Below are 26,518 nucleotides of genomic sequence, written 5' to 3'. Positions count from 1 at the left end.
ATATCACAATAGCTCTATTCAAGGACAATAAAAACCAAGGCTTTTCAAAATCTACAGCCCATTAATCCTACTTCTGGATAAACAGTATATCAATAGGACGATAGCCCTGATTAAACATTACTAAGAATGGTAGTTGGAAGTTAAATAATGACTTAGTTGAGGAACTTCTCAAACCAGCTATAAAATGTTAATTTTAAACGGATTCAATAAAGTAGATTGAAACTTTCTTTATTAGCTGGTATTTTTAAAAAAAAATCTGTTATAGCCAATATGTCGTCTTTTGATAAATTGTGGATAACGTGAAGGTAGAATCTCCCTAGATATCAAGCAAGCCTAGCTCCTTTTGTAAACTGGGAATATAAAAGTGTTTGTAGACCAAGATCAAGTTATTAGATCCCTTAGCTGTAGACACAACCACAAACCCGTTGTGTAGATATGTATAGTTTTGTGAATTATACTGAAGCACCCGAGGTAGAATGAAAAGCATTCATAAATGATATCAATATGTTGCATTTTCTGGTTAAGATAATTTATTTCATAGCAACAAACATTCATGTTTCTTCCTCACGCAAGAGGAGATTTAATCGTGATTCACATATTACCCAGCTACTTTTCTCAGTAATCATAAACACATTGCAATGCTCCATTATAAAACATTTACATGTCAACTACATCTCCCATTTAACAATAGCTTCAGCTGATCCTTCTATATTTAAAGGGTTTTTTTTTCTCAAACAGGAAGGTTATGGGCCGAAACCTATTTTCCATTAATCTGAAGTAGCATCCCTGCTTTCTCCGCCTAAGCTATCTATATGTCACCGTGTCTGTGGTGATAAAGGCTACTAACAGACAAACTTCCAACAGTGTTTCGATAGGTGCAGGTTTATAGAGACCCGAGAAGAAATCCATTGGTCGCAATAATTGTCTCATTGGGAAGATGAAGATGATATGACAATGAGTATTGGTTAGATGCCCATGTGTTTATCGATTGTCTTTTCACATCAGTATTCTCTGGATTTCGTCCAAACATCGTCAGCTATATACTCTATTTTAGTAATTTTCTTCTTCAATTTAAATTTCAAATAAAGATCGAATGTAAACGCCTTCTGTTGGCCTTAACATTAATTTGAATAACCCAGATATAACTCAGTGATAAGGACACATTACATTTAAGTCAAATTTAAGGACATTGAATAGTCAGACATAGACCGTCACACTGTCAGTAATAAACGTATTAACAAGATAACCCTAGTCTACTAGAAGTTCAATGTCAGAGATATGAAAACACCTATGCAAATGAAAAAAAATAGATTGGAAAAACAATTCAACAGAATACTTATATTGCGCCATATTTGCCTTTCAAATTCACAGGAATCACGGTATGAAGGCCCATACGTGTATTACTTACTACACAATTTCTAAGTCAAGGTAGTTGTCGGACTACTCACTGTTTGAGATTTGACGATATCTGGTATTGTCTTCCTATAAAAGCAGTGCCCGGGTACTCAAATGTATGGATATTTTCATTTTACATTTTTGTATATGATTTATAAATATCTCGTTTCCTAGGAAAGAAAGCTTTGTAAACATATCATATTTATAGATTGCTATACAACATGTTACTTAAATATCCATTATTGCGTAATATTCTAATCTATCGGCTGACGAATATCGTGCCTAACTTCAAAATCATTATCTTAGAACAATACCGACCTTTATATCCTTTGGATTTAGCAAGAGACCCGAATCAAGGTCATGGTTGGTTCAGGAAATGCATACTGTACTAATTTGTTTTCGTCTCCTGCTGTTTGGGATACCGACACCCATTCTTTTCCATTGCATGTTGCCCCTCTCTTCATTGATCTATTAGTTACAGGAACATGCAGTTCCAAATTATTTATAAACAAAGGTACCACTTGTTTTAGTTAATTGATACAATTATTCATACCATTTACTTGATATAGTGTTGATTAAGTTATCCAATATACTCAAACAATAAATACATATGTGTGGTTCTAATGTGCATTTTCAAAGATCAACATTGGCATCAAGAAAACAATATATCATGAATAAAACACGCTACATGTACCAGGATGTTTCGTGACCCATAAGGAAGTTTGCAGCCTTGATAATGTTATCGTTATCACGTGACCGGTCGCCTGCCTGTCTTATAAAGATCTCGTCCCACAATCTGTGGTGTTCGTCCAGCGGTCTGCTGCAATGGCGCTCCTCCGAACTTCTCTATTGTTGGCAGGTGAGTGTGGGATCTGGTTTAATTTAAAATCAATAAGTGTTCCGGACATATAGGTATGCTAATGAAAGGTTTATAGATTTAAGGCTGTTTTTTTTATGTTTCCTGAATGTCATTATCCTAATTCTTATATGGGAATGGTTGCTGCATTCAGGATTTGTATTTTCAATATGTTGGATGATAAAATAAAATATCGAAACATAGAGAAAATATGATATAGCCTGTTTCATTATATCTATAACATTGTTTACATTTGTTGTAAATCTATGAAAATTTGAACCATCGCGGAATAATAATTATAGTTCAATAATCAGCACGATATGGCCATCGTGTACATAAATCCCATATTAAATGTTAATATATGTACGTACAAATTACATTTCCAACAAAAGTTCGTTTTAGGTAAAATATTGAAATTCAATAATATTTTCTTTTCTTTTAGTCTCACATTAATTGTAAACGATCATTTACTAACCTGTGTTCCCATTACAGTAGTACCAGTCCTTGTGTTCAGTCTCCCCTACTCAGAGGAGGTGTCGCAGATCAAGCGTTGTAAGTATTATAGGGATACTAAGCTCTATTAAGTAGATGTGCTGTTTTGATAAATATATTTTATTGCCTTTTCTTAGCAAGGGCATTGTTATTGGACATACATAATTCTTACATAATGGGGGCGATCTTTTTCGATGCCGACGAAAGAAGTTAGTGTGACGTTTACAGGGTCCGTATCAGTCACTACTGATGATCCATATTGTCTAACATATAATTAGTTTTACTCGAGTCCTCAGTGCAAAAATATACAGAAATATACAGCTGACCTGGCTGTGTTTATGTAATATACATCAAGTACCAACTAGCTATACAGTTGAAATATAACACAATGATTGCTCAGTTCCTCTGAGTAATCCTACAGTAGAAATACAAATATACCTAAACAGAGAGCTAGTTATATTAACAGAACGGAATAATATACTACATGAAATAATGAGTGCTCCCTGACCAAAATGAATCTTCCCTATCTGGGGTTTATTCCGGGCAATATCACATTATACAACTATGATTACTTTATATATGAGGGTAAGAGAGTTTCAACACTCATTGACCGAGTGAGCACTCACTTTGACTGAGTGCTCACTTTTACCGAGCGCTCACTTCACTGAGTACTCACTGCTACCGAGCACTCACTTCTACCGAGCACTCACTGAGTACTCACTTCTTACTGAGCACTCCCTAGCATATATTTAACGTTAGGCATGTACGTACAGTACAACACTCGGGGCTCTCAGACACTTTCTTATAAACCACGAGCAGACCCAAGGCTATTGATATTAATACACTTACAACGTATGTGATGTACCGACCACATAGACTAACTAGAGTCCCCACGGAGAAGGGAAGCCTTACTCAGGCACATCTGCCTCCGTACTCTACCGTAAGTTATTACATACACAATAAGTACTTTGATATAGGGAAGCCTTGTTCAGGCACGTCTATATCTTAACTAATACCTTTTTGTCCGGCCTTATCTCGTTCGTGTCAGACGAAGAAGTGAACCATATCTAGTTTCGACCGCCGCCTTTTATACTCTCGCGAAAGGGAAACTAGCGCCACCTATTATAAAATCAGGATCTTTAGAACGCTTCTAAACCTCTTAGGTGTATATTACTTACAAACATCTACCTGACGTCGAGACTAATAAACAAAGTAGAAGACGGACAGTCCGGAACGACAGGTAACATAATACACAACAGTGGTTCACCACACTACCCACGCCTCCGAGCAACACGTGTCCCCACGTTCTAACACAAGTAAAGCTAAAACAATAACTAACACTCAAGGGTTTATTCAGGAAGTTACATGAAAATCGATTTAGGAAAAGCGATTGAGGTTCTCCTGCTCAAAGAACTCGAAAAACTCGACTATCTGGATGTCCCGTCCTCCCTCTGAATACCGGGTAGTCTTCGTTACAGTCCTTCGGCTAGCAGGCGGCTCTTGCTCTGTCTGAGTGGCAACATTAACGTAGGTGCATGTTTTCTTTGCACTAGGGGCAGTGCTTACCACTGGCATTGGAACCATGTTGATAGGATCCTTCGGATGGGGCTTGACTGAAGTTGCAGTTTCTGACTTCCTCTTTGGGGCTCGAACTGGTTCTGGTCGCGTTGGTCTTCTGATAGTACGCCCGACCAGAAGACTGTCTCCCTCATCTTCAGAAGACAAGCCATTACCCTCAGAAGATTCAGATATCTCCCCCAGGAGGTCACCAGGATCTTGCGCCTTCCAGCTCTCTACATCAGTTTGTACAGCGGGAGCTTGGGATGACGTTGAAGGCCGGTCTTCCTCCAAACTCTGTTCCACAGCCTTGGGAGCACTCCTGTCGTTGTCAGTATGACGTTTACGGTGCCGATTCATATTAGCAGCACGGAAAGTTTTGTAGCTGCAATCAGGGCACGTGAGAGTCTTCCTTTCCATTGTCTCTAGGCCACACTCCAGGATATGCTTCCTCATGTCATCCATGTTGTTGGCACGGAAGGAGCACATAGGGCACTGTTTGACGGGAGTTGTCTTGGTCTTAACCATTATGGGGATGTCTGCAATGACAAAGAGAGGTAGTTTACTAAACAGTAGTGACCATTCTAGTAGCATGAAGTATAATCAGAATGCCATTGAGGTTTACGTCGCGTACGCCTTGGGTTTGCTCCATTAGGTTCACACTCATTCTCACTACTGAATTTTTCACCTAATTCCTCAAGCACCAAGTTTTTCTCAGTTTTCTCTACACTCTCATTCTGACTTTGCTCAAAACACGTTTCATCCACCTGAACTTGCACATCTTTTCGTCCGAATGCTTCCGCTCTACTTTCACCACGCAATATTTGGGGGTGTCTCGGTCTCATGCGGTCAGCATGGATCACTTGAGTCTTTCCCCTATAACCACACGGAACCCTATAGGTCACCTCTGTCAATCTAGTGAGTATCTTAAAAGGTCCCCGCCATCGGCTTGCTAACTTGTGGGTGGTCCCAGCCAGAATATTTGGGAAGAAGACATAGACAGAATCACCTGGCTCAAACTTGGTCCAAGACAACTTCTGGTCATGATAACGCTTTTGTCGGAGCATCGCACCTTTTGAGTGTTTCCTAACCAGTTCGTGTGCATTTTCCATCTTCTCCTTTAACTGCCAAGCCCATTGGTTTTGAGGAATGGTCTTGATATTCCTTGGCATTTCATACTGAATGTCTAGGGGAGTACTCGTTTCCCTTCCTAGCATCATAGCATTAGGCGAATTCCCAGTGGTCTCGTGTTCTGTAGAGCGGTACGCCATCATTACATATGGCAAGTGTTCGTCCCAATCAGTCTGATGGTTATTTACAAAGGCACTCAGCATGGTCACAAGCGTCTTGTTGAACCGTTCTACCATTCCATCTGATTTGGGATGATAGGGAGTGGTATGTGTTTTGTTGATTTGTAGTAATAAGCACATCTCCCGAAAGAGAGAACTTTCAAATTGGGATCCCTGATCGGAATGGAGGCTGTAAGGTACACCAAACCTAGCTATCACCTCCTCTACGAGAATCTTGGCCACAGTCTGTGCTTCCATGTTTGGCATGGCAAAACTCTCGGTCCACTTGGTATAGTAGTCCGAAACTACCAATATGTGTCGGTTACCCTGCTGTGTACTTGGGAGTTCACAGAGAATATCTATGGCTATCCTCTCCATGGGAAAACCCGACTCAACCATCTGCATAGGGGCTCGCTTGGTTTTACTTGAACTCTTTCGTTTGCTACACTGAGGACATCCGATCACATATTGTTTCACATCGTTTTGAATTCCTGGCCAATAGAAACTTTGTCGAATTTTGGCCAAAGTCTTCTTTATACCCAAGTGTCCAGAACTCCGATTGTCATGACTGTGGGTCAACACTGTTCGTCTTTCTGCTGCAGGAACAATTGCTTGTAGACTTGTTGCTGAATTGGGGTTTTTCCGATACAACATGTCACCATGTATCACCAGGGATTCAAATTGGGCCCATAATGTTTTCACGATTATGCTCCGGTCACCAATTTCCTTGTATGGAGGTTTCTCTCCTTCCCTCACCCATTTAAACACTACTGCAATATCAGCATCATCTTCCTGCTTTTGTTGAAGTATTGACGACTCAAATTTTGATTTTTGGTCTTCCGAGTCCTCCTTCGTTTTGGGGCTGCATGCCATGGCAGTATTTTCAGTCTCCGTCTCGGTATGTTTCTCCCACATGGGATCGAACCCACATTGTCGGCATGGTATCCGACTTAAGGCATCCGCATTGCGATGCTGACTTCCTGGTCTGTGTTTGATGTCCATGTTATAGGAACTCAAAACCTGTAGCCATCTGGCCATTTGACCCTCTGGCGCCTTAAAGTTCAGTAGCCAGCGTAGAGAACTGTGATCCGTTCTCACCGTAAACCTCCTACCATACAGGTAGTGTTTGAAATGTTTCACAAAGTGCACAACTGCTAACAACTCTTTTCTTGTTACACAGTAACTCCTTTCAGATTTCGTCAGCATCCGGCCTGCATATGCGATAGGTCTCTCATTCCCATCAATGTTTTGAGAAAGAACTGCACCAATAGCTTTGTCACTTGCATCAGTGTCCAGAATAAACGGTTGAGTGAAATCTGGATGGGCCAGTATAGGGGCATTGATTAGCTGATGCTTTAGTGTGGTGAATGCCTCCTGGCAGGCATCGGTCCACTCAAAAGTTCTGTCTTTCTCAGTCAGTCGGTGCAGACAGCTAGCAATCTGTGAAAAGTTTCTTACAAACCTCCTGTAATATCCACAGAATCCAAGAAATGATCTCACCTCTTTAATGTTCTTCGGCACAGGCCACTGTTCAACAACTTTCACTTTTTCATTATCAGTAGCTATTCCTTCCTCTGATATCACATGTCCGAGATAGATCACCTCTTTTCCAAACAGTTGGCATTTCTTTGTTTTAAGTTTCAATCCTGCAGTAAGGAGTCTTTCAAACACAGTTTGCAGATTTTGTAACATGTCCTCAAAATCCTTTCCAACCACGATCACATCATCTAAATAAATGAGACAAATCTGCCACTGAAGTCCGGCTAACACAGTCTCCATCAGCCGCTCAAATGTGGCTGGAGCAGAAGTCAACCCAAAAGGCATCACCTGGAATTCATATAATCCAGTCCTAGTTGAAAAGGCAGTTTTAGGACGATCCTCCCTCTCTAGTTCAACTTGCCAGTACCCTGCATTCAGGTCGAGTGTAGAAAACCAAGTACACCCCGAAAGATGGTCCAATGCCTCATCAATGCGTGGCAATGGATAGGCATCATGAATGCTCACAGCATTGAGACGCCTATAGTCAACACAGAATCTGAGACTACCGTCTTTCTTTTGTACTAAAACAATACCCGATGACCAGGGGCTGGTAGACTTCTGAATTACTCCACGGTTCAGCATATCATCGACTTGTCTATCCACCTCAGGGCTCAAATGTGCTGGCACTCTCCTAAGTGGTTGTTTGATGGGTCGGGCATCACCAGTTTCTATTTTGTGTTTCACCACTGTTGTTCGTCCAAGATCACTGTCAGTGGCTGCGAACAGATTCTTGTATGCCAATAACAAAGATTTGACTTTATTGCTCTGTTCCGGAGTCAGGTGTTCTTTTGACCTCTGTAGTAGTTGGTGTAAATCCCCTCTGAGCTCTCCAGAGGGTGCACAACTAGACGAGGATGTTGTCTCAATGACACTTGTTACAGGACTAGCACGAGCAATATTTGTACCTGGGTAGACCGTTTGCGGATCTTCCTGAAGATTCATGAGTCTCACAGGAACTGTAGTCTCATAACAAACCAATGATCGGGCAACGAGAGCCTTGTCATTTTTCAGGAAGGAGTCAGCTCCTTCAATAAGAAGTGACTCGCTCTTCATATGTTCACCTGCTGGAGAACGTAATTCCCCAGCAATAACCATCTCACTCTTACCAGGAATGGTTATCTTTTCGGAGGCAACAACTCGAAAGCATCCAAGTGTACCCTCATACTTAGTGTCCACTGGCACGTCGTCCAACACTAAAGATCCTCGCTTTAAATCAATCAAGCCATTTCTTGATTTCAAGAAGTCAAGACCAAGAATTCCTTCTGTGCTTAGTTTAGCTACCACAGCCTCAAAGTACACGTCCCGGCAACCTTCTGGCTTAATCATAAATCCTCCCTGACCAAGGACTTTCAACTCACTGCCATTAGCGGCCATGATATCATTTTTAACCTCTTTCAATTTGGGTCTTCTCTCCTCTGGAATTTTCTCATATGCATCCTGTGACAGAATGGTCACTGTGGCTCCAGTATCAACCAAAAGTTTCACTTTGGTATGCTGTACCTCAGCATTGATGTATAGTCCAGCCTCTTGAGCAGCCGAGGAAATTCCAATCCCAGCGGATGGTTTACAACTTCGCTTTCTCGTCCTTGTCCTTACCGGATTAGCTACTCCATTTGATGCTTTCTTTGACTCTTTCTTAAGCTGAGGGCAGTCTCGGCGTAAATGTCCTATTTCTTGACACTTATAACAACGTCGATCAGTGCTATTCTTTGCATCCTGTCCTTGCTGGGCAGGTCGGTTCTGCTTTTTCCTTACAGCTTGGAGCTGACTAATATCAGTTTGCATCTTCTCCAACTTTTGCTGGATACTACTCAACATAGATTCCATCGCAGATTTCTCAGATTTTGCTGAATGTGTCGATTCAGTACTCTCTGTACTTGCTGTTCTGAGATATGAGCGACCTTCATTTCCATGTTTTTCTGCTTTCTTGTAAGCTTCCAGCTCTACTGCAAGATGAATCGCATCCGTCAGATTATCAGGTCTGGCTTGTTTTATACGAATTCGCATATCTGAGTCAGCTAAGGATTCTAGAAACTGTTGTTTGGCCAATGTTTCTCTCACCCCAACTTCAACAGTGGGATAAGTCAAGTTGACTAATCTTCGAATAGCTTGACCAAGTTCTGGAAGTGTCTCATTGGCTCGCTGCCTCCTCTCCAGCAATTGTACTCGATAAAGCTCCGTTTGATTGGGTGGGGCAAACCGTTGTTCAAGAGCTGTTATCAGTGAGAAATAATGCTCCTGTTTCCTGGCAGGCAAATCCCCAAGTATACCTTGAGCTTGTCCCCTCAAACTTACAGCTAGATACAGACCCATCTCCTGCTCTGTCCATCTATTGATTCGAGCGCATGCCTCAAAATGAGACAGGTAATCCCTCCAAGGTGTTGTGCCATCATAAGTAGAAGCTTTAACAGACACAAATTTTGTTTTGTGTTTTCTTACTGAAGATTGATCCTCGTAATCACTATCATCCATATCCAACATTGCCCTTGGATTCATTCTCTTCACCCGAGCAGAGTCATAGCTTGATATATGTTCCTTCTCCTTTAATCGAGCTGACCTCCTCTGATTGCTGTCACGACAGGTAATATAGTCCTCCTTATTCCCTTCATCAAAATGAGGCGAATATGTGCTGTCAGAGAACCTTACTTTAGGACTGCTCTCTGTTTTACTTCGGACACAATGATTCCCTTTATATGTCGATGAATCCTTCAGTCCATGTCTACTCGAAGTCTCTCGCAGGCTCTGATTTTCAATATCAAGCCGGCGTAACTGCTCCTGCATTTGTTCAATCTCCTTATCTATCTCATCTGGAGATGAAAGATCTTCGTGATTGTCCATCATACTGCTATAGAGCACAGACAAGTCCCTCTTTTCTGCACGAGTTTTATCAGCTGCATGCATAGACATAAATCCAGAGTCTCTATAATGACTGCTCCCTTTTGACATAGGCTGTTTTGGTGTTGAATGATAACTTTGGTCACTTCGCTCACCAAACCGCTTTTCAGAGTCCATCAAATCAATGCGAGGAGTTCCATTGGCCATTTTCATCAATACAAAAATAACAGTTTAATTCTGATATCAAATTTTATTTAAACCTGAGTATTCGAGCACACCAAAAATATAGACAACAGGATCACCACCGCTGCCACCAAATTATGTGACGTTTACAGGGTCCGTATCAGTCACTACTGATGATCCATATTGTCTAACATATAATTAGTTTTACTCGAGTCCTCAGTGCAAAAATATACAGAAATATACAGCTGACCTGGCTGTGTTTATGTAATATACATCAAGTACCAACTAGCTATACAGTTGAAATATAACACAATGATTGCTCAGTTCCTCTGAGTAATCCTACAGTAGAAATACAAATATACCTAAACAGAGAGCTAGTTATATTAACAGAACGGAATAATATACTACATGAAATAATGAGTGCTCCCTGACCAAAATGAATCTTCCCTATCTGGGGTTTATTCCGGGCAATATCACATTATACAACTATGATTACTTTATATATGAGGGTAAGAGAGTTTCAACACTCATTGACCGAGTGAGCACTCACTTTGACTGAGTGCTCACTTTTACCGAGCGCTCACTTCACTGAGTACTCACTGCTACCGAGCACTCACTTCTACCGAGCACTCACTGAGTACTCACTTCTTACTGAGCACTCCCTAGCATATATTTAACGTTAGGCATGTACGTACAGTACAACACTCGGGGCTCTCAGACACTTTCTTATAAACCACGAGCAGACCCAAGGCTATTGATATTAATACACTTACAACGTATGTGATGTACCGACCACATAGACTAACTAGAGTCCCCACGGAGAAGGGAAGCCTTACTCAGGCACATCTGCCTCCGTACTCTACCGTAAGTTATTACATACACAATAAGTACTTTGATATAGGGAAGCCTTGTTCAGGCACGTCTATATCTTAACTAATACCTTTTTGTCCGGCCTTATCTCGTTCGTGTCAGACGAAGAAGTGAACCATATCTAGTTTCGACCGCCGCCTTTTATACTCTCGCGAAAGGGAAACTAGCGCCACCTATTATAAAATCAGGATCTTTAGAACGCTTCTAAACCTCTTAGGTGTATATTACTTACAAACGTCTACCTGACGTCGAGACTAATAAACAAAGTAGAAGACGGACAGTCCGGAACGACAGGTAACATAATACACAACAGTGGTTCACCACACTAGTACTTACCGCTGTTCTAAACGCACTGTTTATAATATAATAAAGAAGATAGTACTTACCGCTGTTCTAAACGCGCTGTTTATAATATAATAAAGAAGATAGTACTTACCGCTATTCTAAACGCACTGTTTATAATATAATAAAGAAGTTAGTACTTACCGCTGTTCTAAACGCACTGTTTATAATATAATAAAGAAGATAGTACTTACCGCTGTTCTAAACGCACTGTTTATAATATAATAAAGAAGATAGTACTTACCGCTATTCTAAACGCACTGTTTATACAATAGTATACTACTATACTTCCTATGCCTTGGTAAGCGTTCACCTAGTCAGATCGTTCGTCCTTGAATATCCGTTTCTCTGGCACCGTCGGCATAGGAAAAGACCGAATACAACAACATTCAAAATTTTACATTATATTATGAGGGGAGGAGAAGGGAGGGGGGCTAAAATCTGTTAGAATCCTGGATACATTGCTGAGTATGCGTGAACATTAATTTATTTACATGTTCAGGCATATTAGAACTCCAAAACGAAGTACGTTCTCGGTTAGAGGAATATATGAAATAAGTTCACGGAAGAGCGTTATTCTTTGGTTCAGAAATAATGATTAGTTAGCGTTAGTATTACAGTTAAAAAGGAGATGATAGGTGTCTTCGATAGGAAAGTCACAATGACAGCGTTAATCAGCAACAAGGCTAGCTCCAAATAGCTGATTCCTTAGTGCAATAGAATGGTTTCTTAATCATGTATGTAGAATATTATTCGTTTCTATGTAGAAATACGAGTTTGGTACCTGGCGTATGTGTTATGAATGGCATTTCTGAAATACTGTCGGATATCTAGGGGCAATACACTATATTGAAGATATTGTGTTCTGGAAAGGTCTGTTTCACAGGCAAATTTCATGATGACAATCTCGATAAAATTCAATTAATATCATATTCAAAGGGAGAACCTTAGTAATAACTATAAAACGAAACTGGACACACAACACACTGGAACATTCTCACGAGCGTGCAATACGATCTTTTATCACTGTCACAGATATTAAATGGAATAACAAGTTATCATATGTAGACCAATCAGCATCTAACACAAAACTGAAAATATATTAATTTACATTTCGGTATCAAAACTAGAGCAAAGAATGCTACAGATCATTTGATTTGATCAACTTCATAACAAGAATGTAGGTGACCGATAGCAGACAGTGAGAATGCCGAAATAACAACATCATAAAGATAACCTCGGTCATAAATTTAAAGTCCAGTTATAATTTTGATATTGTTTTAAACTTAACTTCAGTAAATGAATATGTAAATTATGAAAAAGAGGGTTTTAGATTGAAGTCCATTTTGAGACATGGCGCTGTAAATCCCTGTCGTTTAAGACTCTTTATTACAGCTTGACAAGCTGATTTAGCTAATGAATTCCGGACCATTAATAATATCCATGGAGGGTCGATTAATCGTCAGACCAAAAATAATAATGGCAATCGTTTATAATGTGAATCATTCCTACCATTCTCACCCTGGACATAACATTTGGACACCAATCTATCTAAACCAGCGGCTGACAGAATGAACAACGGGACGTTCCTCAATAATAAACGAACAACAATCTCGGAGTTTTATTTTAGAAATGAGGAATTCCAAAACACAAGACAAGCGAAGGACATCTCAGCAAAACCATTCCAATGCCTTCTACATGACAAAAGGAGTCAATTGGCACCCTGACAGCCGCTGATTTAGATAGACTATTAACGATAGGAATTAGTCACATTACAAATTATCCTTTTATCATCCACTCTGACATCGGTATTATTCACGGTCCGAAATTAATTAGTTAAACGCTTGTCCAGCTGAGACAAAGAGTGATGTTTTACAGCGTCAGGCCTCAAAATGTACCGACATCTGAAATCCTGATATTTATAATTGGATATATATTTCGTCACTCACTTCCTTATATCGATCACCCACTCTCTTTCCAACTGATCTATCCAATCTTAAGACAGAGTCTGATAATCTTTAACTGTAAAAATGTTGGATGAATGTCATATAAGGAAACAGTTATCAACCTGTTTGTAGGTGAATACGATGATTTACCAACATTCAAAAGTAACATTTCATCACTCTCTCAGGTTGGTAAACCGCCGTATTCACCTACAAACAGGTCGATAATTGTAAAGTATTAACCGAAATCAAAAGACAATAACAGTTTTATTATAAAATGACTTTTTATTCTTAATTATTATGCAATGAATGCAAAGTAACACTTGTCAAGCATTTGTTAATATTTAATTATATCCTATACACAACACAATCAAATGTAAACTAATACACTAAATCTTATGATAATTCGATATTCCATCATTCAATTTATCGCTTGTCATATTTCAAAAACGTACAAGATAGTTTATGGTTTTTTGAAACTACAAAGGGGAAGTATTTCATAATTAGTCTATTTTTGAAACACCCAAATAACCAGCATATTGAACAGTTATTTTCCACGGCCGGTTAAAATAACTTTTTATCTGGAATCACGTGACACTATTTTTAACCAAACAGAAAGTGTGCATTATTGTCCATTTAATATTAAATATATCTAGTGGCGATAATTGTTGATATTTTACTTGTTATTATGGCATATTTTACTTTACAGCCTCGGGTCCGCAATGTATGGCGTGCTCCTTGTCTGATCATCCCAACCAGTGTACAAAGACAGTTCGGTGTGAGGAAGATGAGGTAATAGCGGGGGGAGGGGGTTACTTTTTTTTATAAAGGGCGATATCTTAACAAAGGGGCTTGGAATATGTTGGTAATATGAAGGAATACGTTAGCCTTCACGGTGACATATTTCATATCATACAGATATGCGATTTCATTAGTATACTAAAATATATTTTTCCGAAAGTCGATCATGTGTTGTATGGAACAAGACCGAAGAATCCTAAAGGTTATAAAAGTGCCCGGTACAATTCTTCACTGTCGTGAACAGCAATCGTTAGGAAGTCCTAACATAGATAAGGAAGCTAGTCCGTGATAAGTGTGCGCTTACTTACCTTAAACTCACGTGGCTAGTTTTGAATTACTATTGCCGTGTAACGCATTTGGTATCCCTGTATTTTTGTCACTGATTATAACCCAACACATCAGACATGTGTCTGTAGAATAACCCAACACACCAGACATGTGTCTATATAATAACCCAACACACCAGACACGTGTCTGTAGAATAACCCAACACACCAGACACGTGTCTGTAGAATAACCCAACACACCAGACATGTGTCTGTAGAATAACCCAACACACCAGACACGTGTCTGTAGAATAACCCAACACACTAGACACGTGTCTGTATAATAACCCAACACACCAGACATGTGTCTGTAGAATAACCCAACACACTAGACACGTGTCTGTATAATAACCCAACACACCAGACATGTGTCTGTAGAATAACCCAACACACCAGACATGTGTCTGTAGAATAACCCAACACACCAGACATGTGTCTGTAGAATAACCCAACACATCAGACATCTGTCTGTAGAATAACCCAACACACCAGACATCTGTCTGTAGAATAACCCAACACACCAGACACGTGTCTGTAGAATAACCCAACACATCAGACATCTGTCTGTAGATAACCCAACATACCAGACATGTGTCTGTAGAATAACCCAACACACCAGACACGTGTCTGTATAATAACCCAACACATCAGACATGTGTCTGTATAATAACCCAACACATCAGACATTTGTCTGTAGAATAACCCAACACCAGACATGTGTCTGTAGAATAACCCAACACACCAGACATGTGTCTGTAGAATAACCCAACACACCAGACATTTGTCTGTAGAATAACCCAACACCAGACATGTGTCTGTAGAATACACCAACACCAGACACGTGTCTGTAGAATAACCCAACACACCAGACATGTGTCTGTAGAATAACCCAACACACCAGACACGTGTCTGTAGAATAACCCAACACACCAGACACGTGTCTGTATAATAACCCACCACATCAGACACGTGTCTGTAGAATAACCCAACACATCAGACATGTGTCTGTATAATAACCCAACACATCAGACATGTGTCTGTAGAATAACCCAACACACCAGACATGTGTCTGTAGAATAACCCAACACACCAGACATGTGTCTGTAGAATAACCCAACACACCAGACATTTGTTTGTAGAATAACCCACCACATCAGACACGTGTCTGTAGAATAACCCAACACCAGACATGTGTCTGTAGAATAACCCAACACATCAGACATGTGTCTGTAGAATAACCCAACACACCAGACATTTGTCTGTAGAATAACCCAACACATCAGACATGTGTCTGTAGAATAACCCAACACACCAGACATGTGTCTGTAGAATAACCCAACACACCAGACATGTGTCTGTAGAATAACCCAACACCAGACATGTGTCTGTAGAATAACCCAACACACCAGACATGTGTCTGTAGAATAACCCAACACACCAGACATGTGTCTGTAGAATAACCCAACACACCAGACACGTGTCTGTAGAATAACCCAACACACCAGACACGTGTCTGTAGAATAACCCAACACACCAGACATGTGTCTGTAGAATAACCCAACACATCAGACATGTGTCTGTAGAATAACCCAACACACCAGACATGTGTCTGTAGAATAACCCAGCACCAGACATTTGTCTGTAGAATAACCCAACATACCAGACATGTGTCTGTAGAATAACCCAACATACCAGACATGTGTCTGTAGAATAACCCAACACACCAGACATTTGTTTGTAGAATAACCCAACACATCAGACATGTGTCTGTAGAATAACCCAACACATCAGACATGTGTCTGTAGAATAACCCAACACACCAGACACGTGTCTGTAGAATAACCCAACACATCAGACACGTGTCTGTAGAATTACCCAACACCAGACATGTGTCTGTAGAATAACCCAACATACCAGACATGTGGCTGTAGAATAACCCAACACACCAGAAATATGTCTGTAGAATAACCCAACACATCAGACACGTGTCTGTAGAATAACCCAACACCAGACATGTGTCTGTAGAATAACCATCTGTTTGACCAAATAGTTTGGTTACCTGTTCGACAAAATAGCTAGGGTCACCTGTTCGACCAATTCAGTGGTAGATACAAATACTGTATATGAAAAATTATCACATGTGACGATATCTGTTGATGGCATCTCAGCTGCATAGTAAAATAGCTAACTTTTGTGGCTGTGTTCAAAGTTTAGTAACGTCGAGTGTGATCAGCTCTTGGATGGGAGACCCGCGGTACACGTTTTCCCGCTCTAGAACAATTGTACACGGACACCAAAGGTGTGGTGTTGTAATCCAGAAGGAAAGCCAGGGAAATCACGGCCTTGACAAGTGTTAATGGGGTGAAGGGGAGGAACATCGTATAATGTTATCAATATCGTAAAGTCTTAATACATGATAATTATCAAAAAATCTGTTTACGACCACGGGTACACCCCTTAATAAAGCGGACACGCTTAAGAGGATACGACACAGTCATGAAATGATGAACTGATTGTCATAAGAATTAACATGAGGGATTTTTGCAACACCAGTTGTTTTGTTGAAAAGAAAGAAAACTAGTTTTCTTTTAATCACATTAAGATGAGTTATCTCCCCTATATATTTCATATCGCGGCTCTGTCGTTTTTCTGACGTCACAGACCAACATGATTTCTGACTACATCTATCGGCGCTGTCATGGGGTATAACTCTTGCAAACAGTAATCAAACGAAGGTCTGACGTTCGATTGGAAATCTTTCTCTAAAGAGATAACATTTTGTGAGTGTTTCATTTCCCGTTAATGAGGTGAATTTGTTCATTTTCCTTTACACTCACAGGTTTGTTACGTGGAAAAAGTGACGTTATCAGGAACGACGAACAAGTTCAACCAGGGATGTACCAGAAGACAGGTACGATTGGTTCCGGTGTAATAACGGGTATATTAACAACAGAATGCTATTAAGTGAGTCGTGTGCTTGAGAATTTATTTTGACTTATCTCCTTTTCTCCTAGTTTTTAGGATATGAATTACAGTGAGACAACTATTTAAAAAGAGTATCATTTGAAAGGTCAGGGGGTTCATTGTCACAACCCCAGTTCTTTATTTGAGAATTTGACATTTCATGGTTTTGACCTAAAATATTTACATGGATCTGACCTACATTTACATGGATCTGACCTACATTTACATAGATTTGTCATACATTTACATATTTTGTCATACATTTACATGTATTTGACATAGATTTCCATGAATTTGACCTACATTTACATGTATTTGACCTACATTTACATGGATCTGACCTACATTTACAACGACTTGACCTAAATTTACATGGATTTGACCTACATTTACACGGATTTGTCCACCATGTACTTGGATTTGACCTACATTTGCATGGAATTGTCCTACATTGATGCGAATTTATCCTCCATTTACATGGTTTGACCTACATTTACATAGATTTGACCTACATTTACATTTATCTGACCTACATTAACATGGATTTGACATACATTTACATCGATTTGACCAAGATTTACACGGATTTGTCCTTCATTTACATGGATTTGACCTACATTTACATGGATTTGATCTACATTTACACGGATTTAACCTACATTTACACGGATTTAACCTACATTTACATGGATTTTACCTTCATTTATATGGATTTGTCCTCCATTTACATGTATGTGACCTACAGTTATACGGATTTGTCCTACATTTACATGGATTTGACCTACATTTACATGGATTTGTCCTACATTTAGACGGATTTGACCTACATTTACATGGTGGCAGTAGAACATTCCGCATTACATTGTACTGTACTAAAGAGTCTCCGTATAAATCTTCATTTTACTCCTATTTTTGTAATACCGATTGTAATAATTACAATGTCTGACTGTCTTTTTCACTTTCTATTAGTACTGTACTATGTTCAACGGTCCTGTGGTGGGGAAGAGGGAGAACAGACGCGACAGTAACAAGGACAAACGTGTCATACCATTGTGTAACGAGTGTTGTACTGGCGACCTATGTAATGTCGCCGAGTGCGGTTTAGGAGCTACAACAGGTAGGCTCAAGTGGCATTGTTACGACATTACCAGTGAATCTAATAGCTTCTAGAGCTGAAGTGTAATCATATCCAGTCAAATAGTATGTGTTACGTGTAGTGTTATACTATACAGCTAAGTGTAGTGTTATACTATACAGCTAAGTGTAGTGTTATACTATACAGCTAAGTGTAGTGTTATACTATACAGCTAAGTGTATTGTTATACTATACAGCTAAGTGTAGTGTTATACTATACAGCTAAGTGATGTGTTATACTATACAACTAAGTGTAGTGTTATAGTATACAGCTAAGTGTAGTGTTATACTATACAGTTAAGTGTAGTGTTATACTATACAGCTAAGTGTAGTGTTATCTATACAGCTAAGTGTAGTGTTAAACTATACAACTGAGTGTAGTGTTAAACTATACAACTGAGTGTAGTGTTATCTATACAGCTAAGTGTAGTGTTAAACTATACAACTGAGTGTAGTGTTATACTTTACAACTAAGTGTAGTGTTATACTATACAGCTAAGTGTAGTGCTATACTATACAACTAAGTGTAGTGTTATACTATACAGTTAAGTGTAGTGTTATACTATACAACTAAGTGCAGTGTTATACTATACAGTTAAGTGTAGTGTTATACTATACAGCTAAGTGTAGTGTTATATTATACAGCTAAGTGTAGTGTTATACTATACAGCTAAGTGTAGTGTTATACTAAACAGCTAAGTGTAGTGTTATACTATACATTTAAGTGTAGTGTTATACTATACAGCTAAGTGTAGTGTTATACTATACAGCTAAGTGTAGTGTTATACTATACAGCTAAGTGTAGTGTTAAACTATACAGCTAAGTGTATTGTTATACTATACAGCTAAGTGTAGTGTTATACTATACAGCTAAGTGATGTGTTATACTATACAACTAAGTGTAGTGTTATAGTATACAGCTAAGTGTAGTGTTATACTATACAGTTAAGTGTAGTGTTATACTATACAGCTAAGTGTAGTGTTATACTATACATTTAAGTGTAGTGTTATACTATACAGCTAAGTGTAGTGTTATATACAGCTAAGTGTAGTGTTATACTATACAACTAAGAGTAGTGTTATACTATACAGTTAAGTGTAGTGTTATACTATACAACTAAGTGTAGTGTTATACTATACAGCTAAGTGTAGTGTTATACTATACAGCTAAGTGTAGTGTTATACTATACAGCTAAGTGTAGTGTTATACTATACAGCTAAGTGTATTGTTATACTATACAGCTAAGTGTAGTGTTATACTATACAGCTAAGTGTAGTGTTATATACAGCTAAGTGTAGTGTTATACTATACAGCTAAGTGTAGTGTTATACTATACAGCTAAGTGTAGTGTTATACTATACAGTTAAGTGTAGTGTTATACTATACAGCTAAGTGTATTGTTATACTATACAGTTAAGTGTAGTGTTATACTATACAGCTAAGTGTAGTGTTATACTATACACCTAAGTGTACTGTTATATTATACAAATTAGTTACTTAAGCATTGAACTGCTTTCAGTTGGCAGCGCTTCATGTTGAATTTGTCCATTTGGCAGTGTCAGCCCATAACTGCAGTTCAATGCTTATATTAACCACTTGCAATTAAGAAAACAATCACTTCAATTAACGGAATTCAAGTTTTGCCGCCTTTCTCAGCTGTGAGACTATTTACAACTCTACCATATTGTTCCGCGCAAAAATAGTGCGTTAGATAAAAAAAAGAATTATCGATAGAATACAAATATTTAATGTAAAATAACATTATGAAAAGACAAAATATAGACTGTACATCTAGTTTTTGAAAAGGAAAAAGTGTATTTAATATTATTTTGTTCAACTGCGGTGTGCTTTACTTGGCACAGTATTAATACTCCGGTTGACTGTTTATGAGATGGTAACTGATGTCGGTAAGGTTATATAGTGACAATGTCATAGAGTGGTAAATATTACTATTAAACTCTCCTGCAATATCTCACAGTAGGTCTCACAATCTAAGTGATCTCCAAAAAACCATTATACAAAGCGCGTTATTACTACTTATTATAACAACTGTTAGAATTACGTGATGGTACAGAGAGAACTTTTTCTAACTGTTATTGAATAGCTCCTCCGCCAACGGTGGCACCTAACAGCACCACATGGGCCCGTTTGATTGGAGGTTCGAATCCCTATGAAGGGCGCGTTGAGGTGTACCATAATGGTAGATGGGGGACAATATGTGATGACCATTGGAGTGGAGAGAACGCGGCCGTTATTTGTGGAATGATGGGATTCGGACGGTATTCCATTACATGTTGATACAGAAAAAATTATACCTAATATTGAGATCGAAACAAATAAATGTCACGACAGTCTGTATGTAACGACAAAAAATATGTAATTAACAAGTACATCTGTCTATATGTAACGACAAAAAACATGTAATTAACAAGTACATCTGTCTATATGTAACGACAAATAACATGTAATTAACAAGTACATCTGTCTATATGTAACGACAAATAACAACATGCAATTAATAAGTACAGATGTCCCAAGGAAAATGCAAAACAAACGATTTATTGATGATGTTAATGTTACCATGGTTACATGAAATTAACTAATCCACAAAGACAATAACAACTTAATGATAATACCAATTACCGAGACAATTGTACATATACCATAACAGTTTAGACATGACGATGATAACAACTGTTGTAGGCAAGTATCAAGGTACCTTAGGCTATTCATGTGTAGTGTACTTGATTCACAACATACTCCAATGTACTCATACTAGTAAATACAGTACATTGAACTAATATTCTTGATTTCCGTATGCAGACATTTTAAATGAATTTTTCTTCAATTATGCTCATTGGTTGTGTTTATCATATCAGTGATGGTGCTGGGGCAGTGGCAGCAGCTGGATTTGGACATGCACCAAGCTATGCCCATATTTGGCTGGATGAAGTAAACTGTACTGGAACCGAGACTATAATTGATCAATGTCCAAGTAATGGCTGGGGCCAGAATGACTGTTCCCACAATGAAGACGCGGGTGTGGTGTGCTCCCCAAGTAATTCCATTTATAGATTTGTATCTCAGAACCATTCACTACCTATCTAAGTTCACAGTGGTATGCATAATGTAAAAAAAACGAATTTCATCTTGTTCAAGTCAATATACGTAAACATATATATATATATATATTATATAATGCTCGTTTTTATAAGATCGGGTATCTTTCAATCGTATATATTTCAATTTCTACTCAAGTTTGACTCAATGAAACTACCAAACTTAATCTGTTTCATTTGCTCATAATTTGACCAGATTAACACTGATCAGTGCGTATGAATACATGGTTAAACTCCTTCCGCGGAACGATTTCACTTTTTCTACATTGTTGTTATAAACATGGAATAATTATTAAAATTGTCAAAAATGTATTCTTGTATTTTATTAAAGACCAGATATGCTAGATACTTCTATTTTGACAAAATAATGCTGTTTTTTTAATCCTAAAATTGCGGACTATTATACTCAACCGACTAGACATGCACAATCCGGAACTCCTCGGGCTTTTCCGCATTTGGACTTGCACAAGCTTCGAGACATTAATATCTAGACCGACTTTTTTATACGAAAAAAAAAAAACAATTGAAATATAAGGATTGAATCTTGATGTGGTCGATTTCATGGGGTCATGAATTGAGTTGCTCTTGAGACAAATTTAATGAACTGCGAAGCAGTTCATGTTGAATTTGTCTCAAGAGCAACTCAATTCAACGACCAAATCAAGATTCAATCCTTATATGTTTGCTTCAATTTATATTCGGCAGTGAGACCACATTACACATTCATATTTGCATTCACAGTACTATGAATTATATTCGGCAGTGAGACCACAGGACAACTTCATACTTCTTGTGGATACTGGAGTGGGTGGACTAATTTTTCGAATGGACATCGACACACAGAGTTTCTCTCCCATCCCGATGAATACTTTGTACTCGCCCTCAGCTATTGACTACGATCCTACAGAAGCGCGTATCTACTTTGTCGACCCAACTCTCAAACAGCTTCTCAGTGTTCACTTCAGCGGTACCGACATCAGGGAGCTGCAGCAACTCGACCCAAGTAAGTTAACTTTGTCCACATCCGGTAACTTCAGCAACTCGACTCAAGTAAGTTAACTTTGTTCACATCCGGTAACTTCAGCAACTCGACCCAAGTAAGTTAACTTTGTTCACATCCGGTAACTTCAGCAACTCGACTCAAGTAAGTTAACTTTGTCCACATCCGGTAACTTCAGCAACTCGACTCAAGTAAGTTAACTTTGTTCACATCCGGTAATTTCAGCAACTCGACTCAAGTAAGTTAACTTTGTCAACATTCGGTAACTTCAGCAGCAGAAAATACAGTGTCTCACAGTCAAATATCATTTTCTAATGATTTTTTTTCAAATAAACTAAGTTGATAATTCAAGTTAAATGTCACTTTCAAAATTAAATTTAACAAGAAATATCTTTAAAAAAGATCAACGGCATAGTTTTAATGCTAGTGGTTATAATGTAAAACTGCTGGTGAAATAAATCAACGAACTAATGCGTTTCATCACGGATAACAAAATTAGATCAGTTTGAATCATTATTGGTGATAATAAGACTGCATTTTAATTCTATTGATGTGTCATTTGAAAAGATACATCCACTTATTCAACTTGCATTCATAACTTTGTTTCGTTTTTAACTGCATATCTGCATTTTGCATTTACCATTACATTGACCAATCACATGCTTGATCAGTAACGCCACCTGGCGCGTCATATCCGGGACCAAAAGAATATTATACGGCTATGCCGAAAAATGATGTCGGTTTTACATTGAACTACAGATGCTGATTTAGAGAAGGTTGCCGTAGATCCCATCAACAAGGTGCTATTCTATGCTGATACCGGAAACGACTTCGTCGCCTCCATTAACCTAGACGGAAGTGACTTTAAAGTCCTCGCCAATGATACCGTAGATGAGCCTCGAGATTTAGCAATTGATCCCGAAAGAAGGTAAACTTCTTGGGAAATTATAATAACCAATACATGAAGAGGCAAAACAATTCTAACTTCATCAATTTACTGAATATTAAATTATAAAGACGGATTTCCTCAACACACGCCAAAACGCTAAAGCGCAAACACGAAAATTGGCGCCTTGTCGTGGTTAAAAAAAAACATGAGAAGGCAACATTTCATCTCTTAAATATCTTTTAAAGCATCACACGACGAGATGGCCGTACTCAGGCACCATAGTTTTATGAGTTACCTTAATCATTAACTTCCCCCTTCAAACATTCAGGGTAAAACATATCAGGTATCAAGTTTTTCCACTTATACAACTCCAAAGCTTGCCACACTCAAAAACATACTGTGATTGATAACGTATAAAAATGTTTACTCCAATCGTTTATTTGATTAAGAGATATTTGAATTCACAATCGTATCAAAAGCTCTACGTGGTTGTAGAGTGGTGTACTGGACAGACTGGGGAAGCACACCAAAGATCGAGAAGATGAATTATGATGGAACAGGAAGACAGACCCTAGCTTCTACCAACATGAAATGGCCAAATGGACTCGCTTTGGATTACACAAGTAATGTCACATTTAGTTATAGACAGCTGTTGTAGAAATAAATATCTGAACATTTGAGAATCATCAATTACTATTTAACAACTGCCTTCGAGAGTGAAGTTCCTACCATGTTTTAGATTTTACAAATGAATATGTTTGTCTGCAATACAGCTACTATAAAGATTTACAAGGATACAGAGCTATGATAAGCAGTTTTTCAGTGTCAAGTAGCTTTAAAATTCATGTGTTTTTCTTATTGTTACACCATATTTTATTTGTCCAGCCAACATATTGTACTTCGTGGACGCCAGTACTGACCAAATAGAGCGCATGAACACAGACGGAACTGGCCGTGCTGTCGTCATGTCGGACCCAGGCTCACACATGTTCGCCCTTCTCTCTGTACAAACAGTACATCTACTACACCGACTGGACCAGGACGTAGGTAGACGCATTGCTGGTACACACAGGTCAATGGTCATTGTTCTGAAACCAGAACTTGAACACAATGTAACCTGTCTTTCCCTCTGATTTTCTCCATGCAATCGTCTTAGGACGACAAAGTTGGTGGTGTTTTTTGTTTACAATGATGTAATAATGTTCTTAAGGATTTAGTGACACATTGTATGATATGTTTATGAATAAAGGCATAAGAGTTTGAAAAATATATATATTGACAAACGAAATATTTCTATATATGTTTTAGTTCCGTGATGCGAGTTAACAAGGACGGAACCGGAAAGACAACTGTGGGGCCACCCTCCTTCAAACAGCTGGCAGACATCCACGTACACCACTATGGTACAGGCATGCCAGGTAGGTTCAAACAGCTGGCAGACATCCACGTACACCACTATGGTACAGGCATGCCAGGTAGGTTCAAACAGCTGGCAGACATCCACGTACACCACTATGGTACAGACATGCCAGGTAGGTTCAAACAGCTGGCAGACATCCACGTACACCACTATGGTACAGGCATGCCAGGTAGGTTCAAACAGCTGGCAGACATCCACGTACACCACTATGGTACAGGCATGCCAGGTAGGTTCAAACAGCTGGCAGACATCCACGTACACCACTATGGTACAGGCATGCCAGGTAGGTTCAAACAGCTGGCAGACATCCACGTACACCACTATGGTACAGGCATGCCAGGTAGGTTCAAACAGCTGGCAGACATCCACGTACACCACTATGGTACAGGCATGCCAGGTAGGTTCAAACAGCTGGCAGACATCCACGTACACCACTATGGTACAGGCATGCCAGGTAGGTTCAAACAGCTGGCAGACATCCACGTACACCACTATGGTACAGGCATGTCAGGTAGGTTCAAACAGCTGGCAGACATCCACGTACACCACTATGGTACAGACATGCCAGGTAGGTTCAAACAGCTGGCAGACATCCACGTACACCACTATGGTACAGGCATGCCAGGTAGGTTCACACAGCTGGCAGACATCCACGTACACCACTATGGTACAGGCATGCCAGGTAGGTTCAAACAGCTGGCAGACATCCACGTACACCACTATGGTACAGGCATGCCAGGTAGGTTCAAACAGCTGGCAGACATCCACGTACACCACTATGGTACAGACATGCCAGGTAGGTTCAAACAGCTGGCAGACATCCACGTACACCACTATGGTACAGGCATGCCAGGTAGGTTCAAACAGCTTGAAGACATCCACGTACACATCTATGATACAGGAATGCCAGTTATGTGATTTAGGTGTTGTGTAGCCATCGAATTATGCGTTTTTCCTTCGATCTAATTGTTAGGTCATCACGTTATGTGTTTCAGTATGACTGATATGTGGTTACGTCATCACATGTGTTTTTCGTATGATCTAGGTGTGGTTACGTCATCACATGTGTTTTTCGTATGATCTAGGTGTGGTTACGTCATCACATGTGTTTTTCGTATGATCTAGGTGTGGTTACGTCATCACATGTGTTTTTCGTATGATCTAGGTGTGGTTACGTCATCACATGTGTTTTTCGTATGATCTAGGTGTGGTTACGCCAGCGCCCATTGTACAAGACGAAACACACATGTTTGTTCGATTGATGGGTAAAGGAAATCACAACGAAGGTTTGGTCGAAGTGTACGCTAACGGAGTGTGGGGCACCATTTGCGACGACGGCTGGACTAATGCCGACGCGGGTGTCGTCTGTGAAATGATGGGTTTTGGCAGGTAGGTGTTTCCATCACATGTCTGGAATCATGGTTCGATTGTGTTTGCGACGCCATGTACATTGTTCTGTCATATTGACCGCTTGTTACACAATTTGTGTGTCTTGAGTGAATAAAAAATCTTGAAATCTTGACAATCTATATTTCAAATGCTCCCTGATATCTTCTTTGGGG

At 39.2% G+C, this 26,518-nt stretch overlaps 1 protein-coding gene across 1 annotated transcript in view; it reads left to right on the top strand.

Moving 5' to 3' along the window:
• The first annotated feature begins 2,180 nt into the window (after positions 1–2,180).
• Positions 2,181–26,518, top strand: part of LOC117328758 (low-density lipoprotein receptor-related protein 4-like) — a 33,390-nt gene continuing 9,052 nt past the window's right edge. Inside the window, 14 exon segments of the mRNA XM_033886284.1 lie at positions 2,181–2,254; positions 2,744–2,803; positions 14,011–14,093; positions 17,268–17,339; positions 18,362–18,509; positions 20,633–20,807; positions 21,408–21,586; positions 22,411–22,650; positions 23,407–23,575; positions 24,032–24,159; positions 24,422–24,534; positions 24,536–24,579; positions 24,845–24,954; positions 26,162–26,345. Coding sequence (XP_033742175.1) covers positions 2,221–2,254; positions 2,744–2,803; positions 14,011–14,093; positions 17,268–17,339; positions 18,362–18,509; positions 20,633–20,807; positions 21,408–21,586; positions 22,411–22,650; positions 23,407–23,575; positions 24,032–24,159; positions 24,422–24,534; positions 24,536–24,579; positions 24,845–24,954; positions 26,162–26,345 — 1,739 coding nt within the window. The 5' untranslated portion in view covers positions 2,181–2,220.

This window comes from Pecten maximus, chromosome 6 (genome assembly GCF_902652985.1).
Source record: "Pecten maximus chromosome 6, xPecMax1.1, whole genome shotgun sequence".
Classification (NCBI taxonomy): domain Eukaryota; kingdom Metazoa; phylum Mollusca; class Bivalvia; order Pectinida; family Pectinidae; genus Pecten; species Pecten maximus.
The sequence above is the reverse complement of the archived record's forward strand: the minus strand, read 5'-3'. Positions and strand labels throughout refer to the sequence as shown.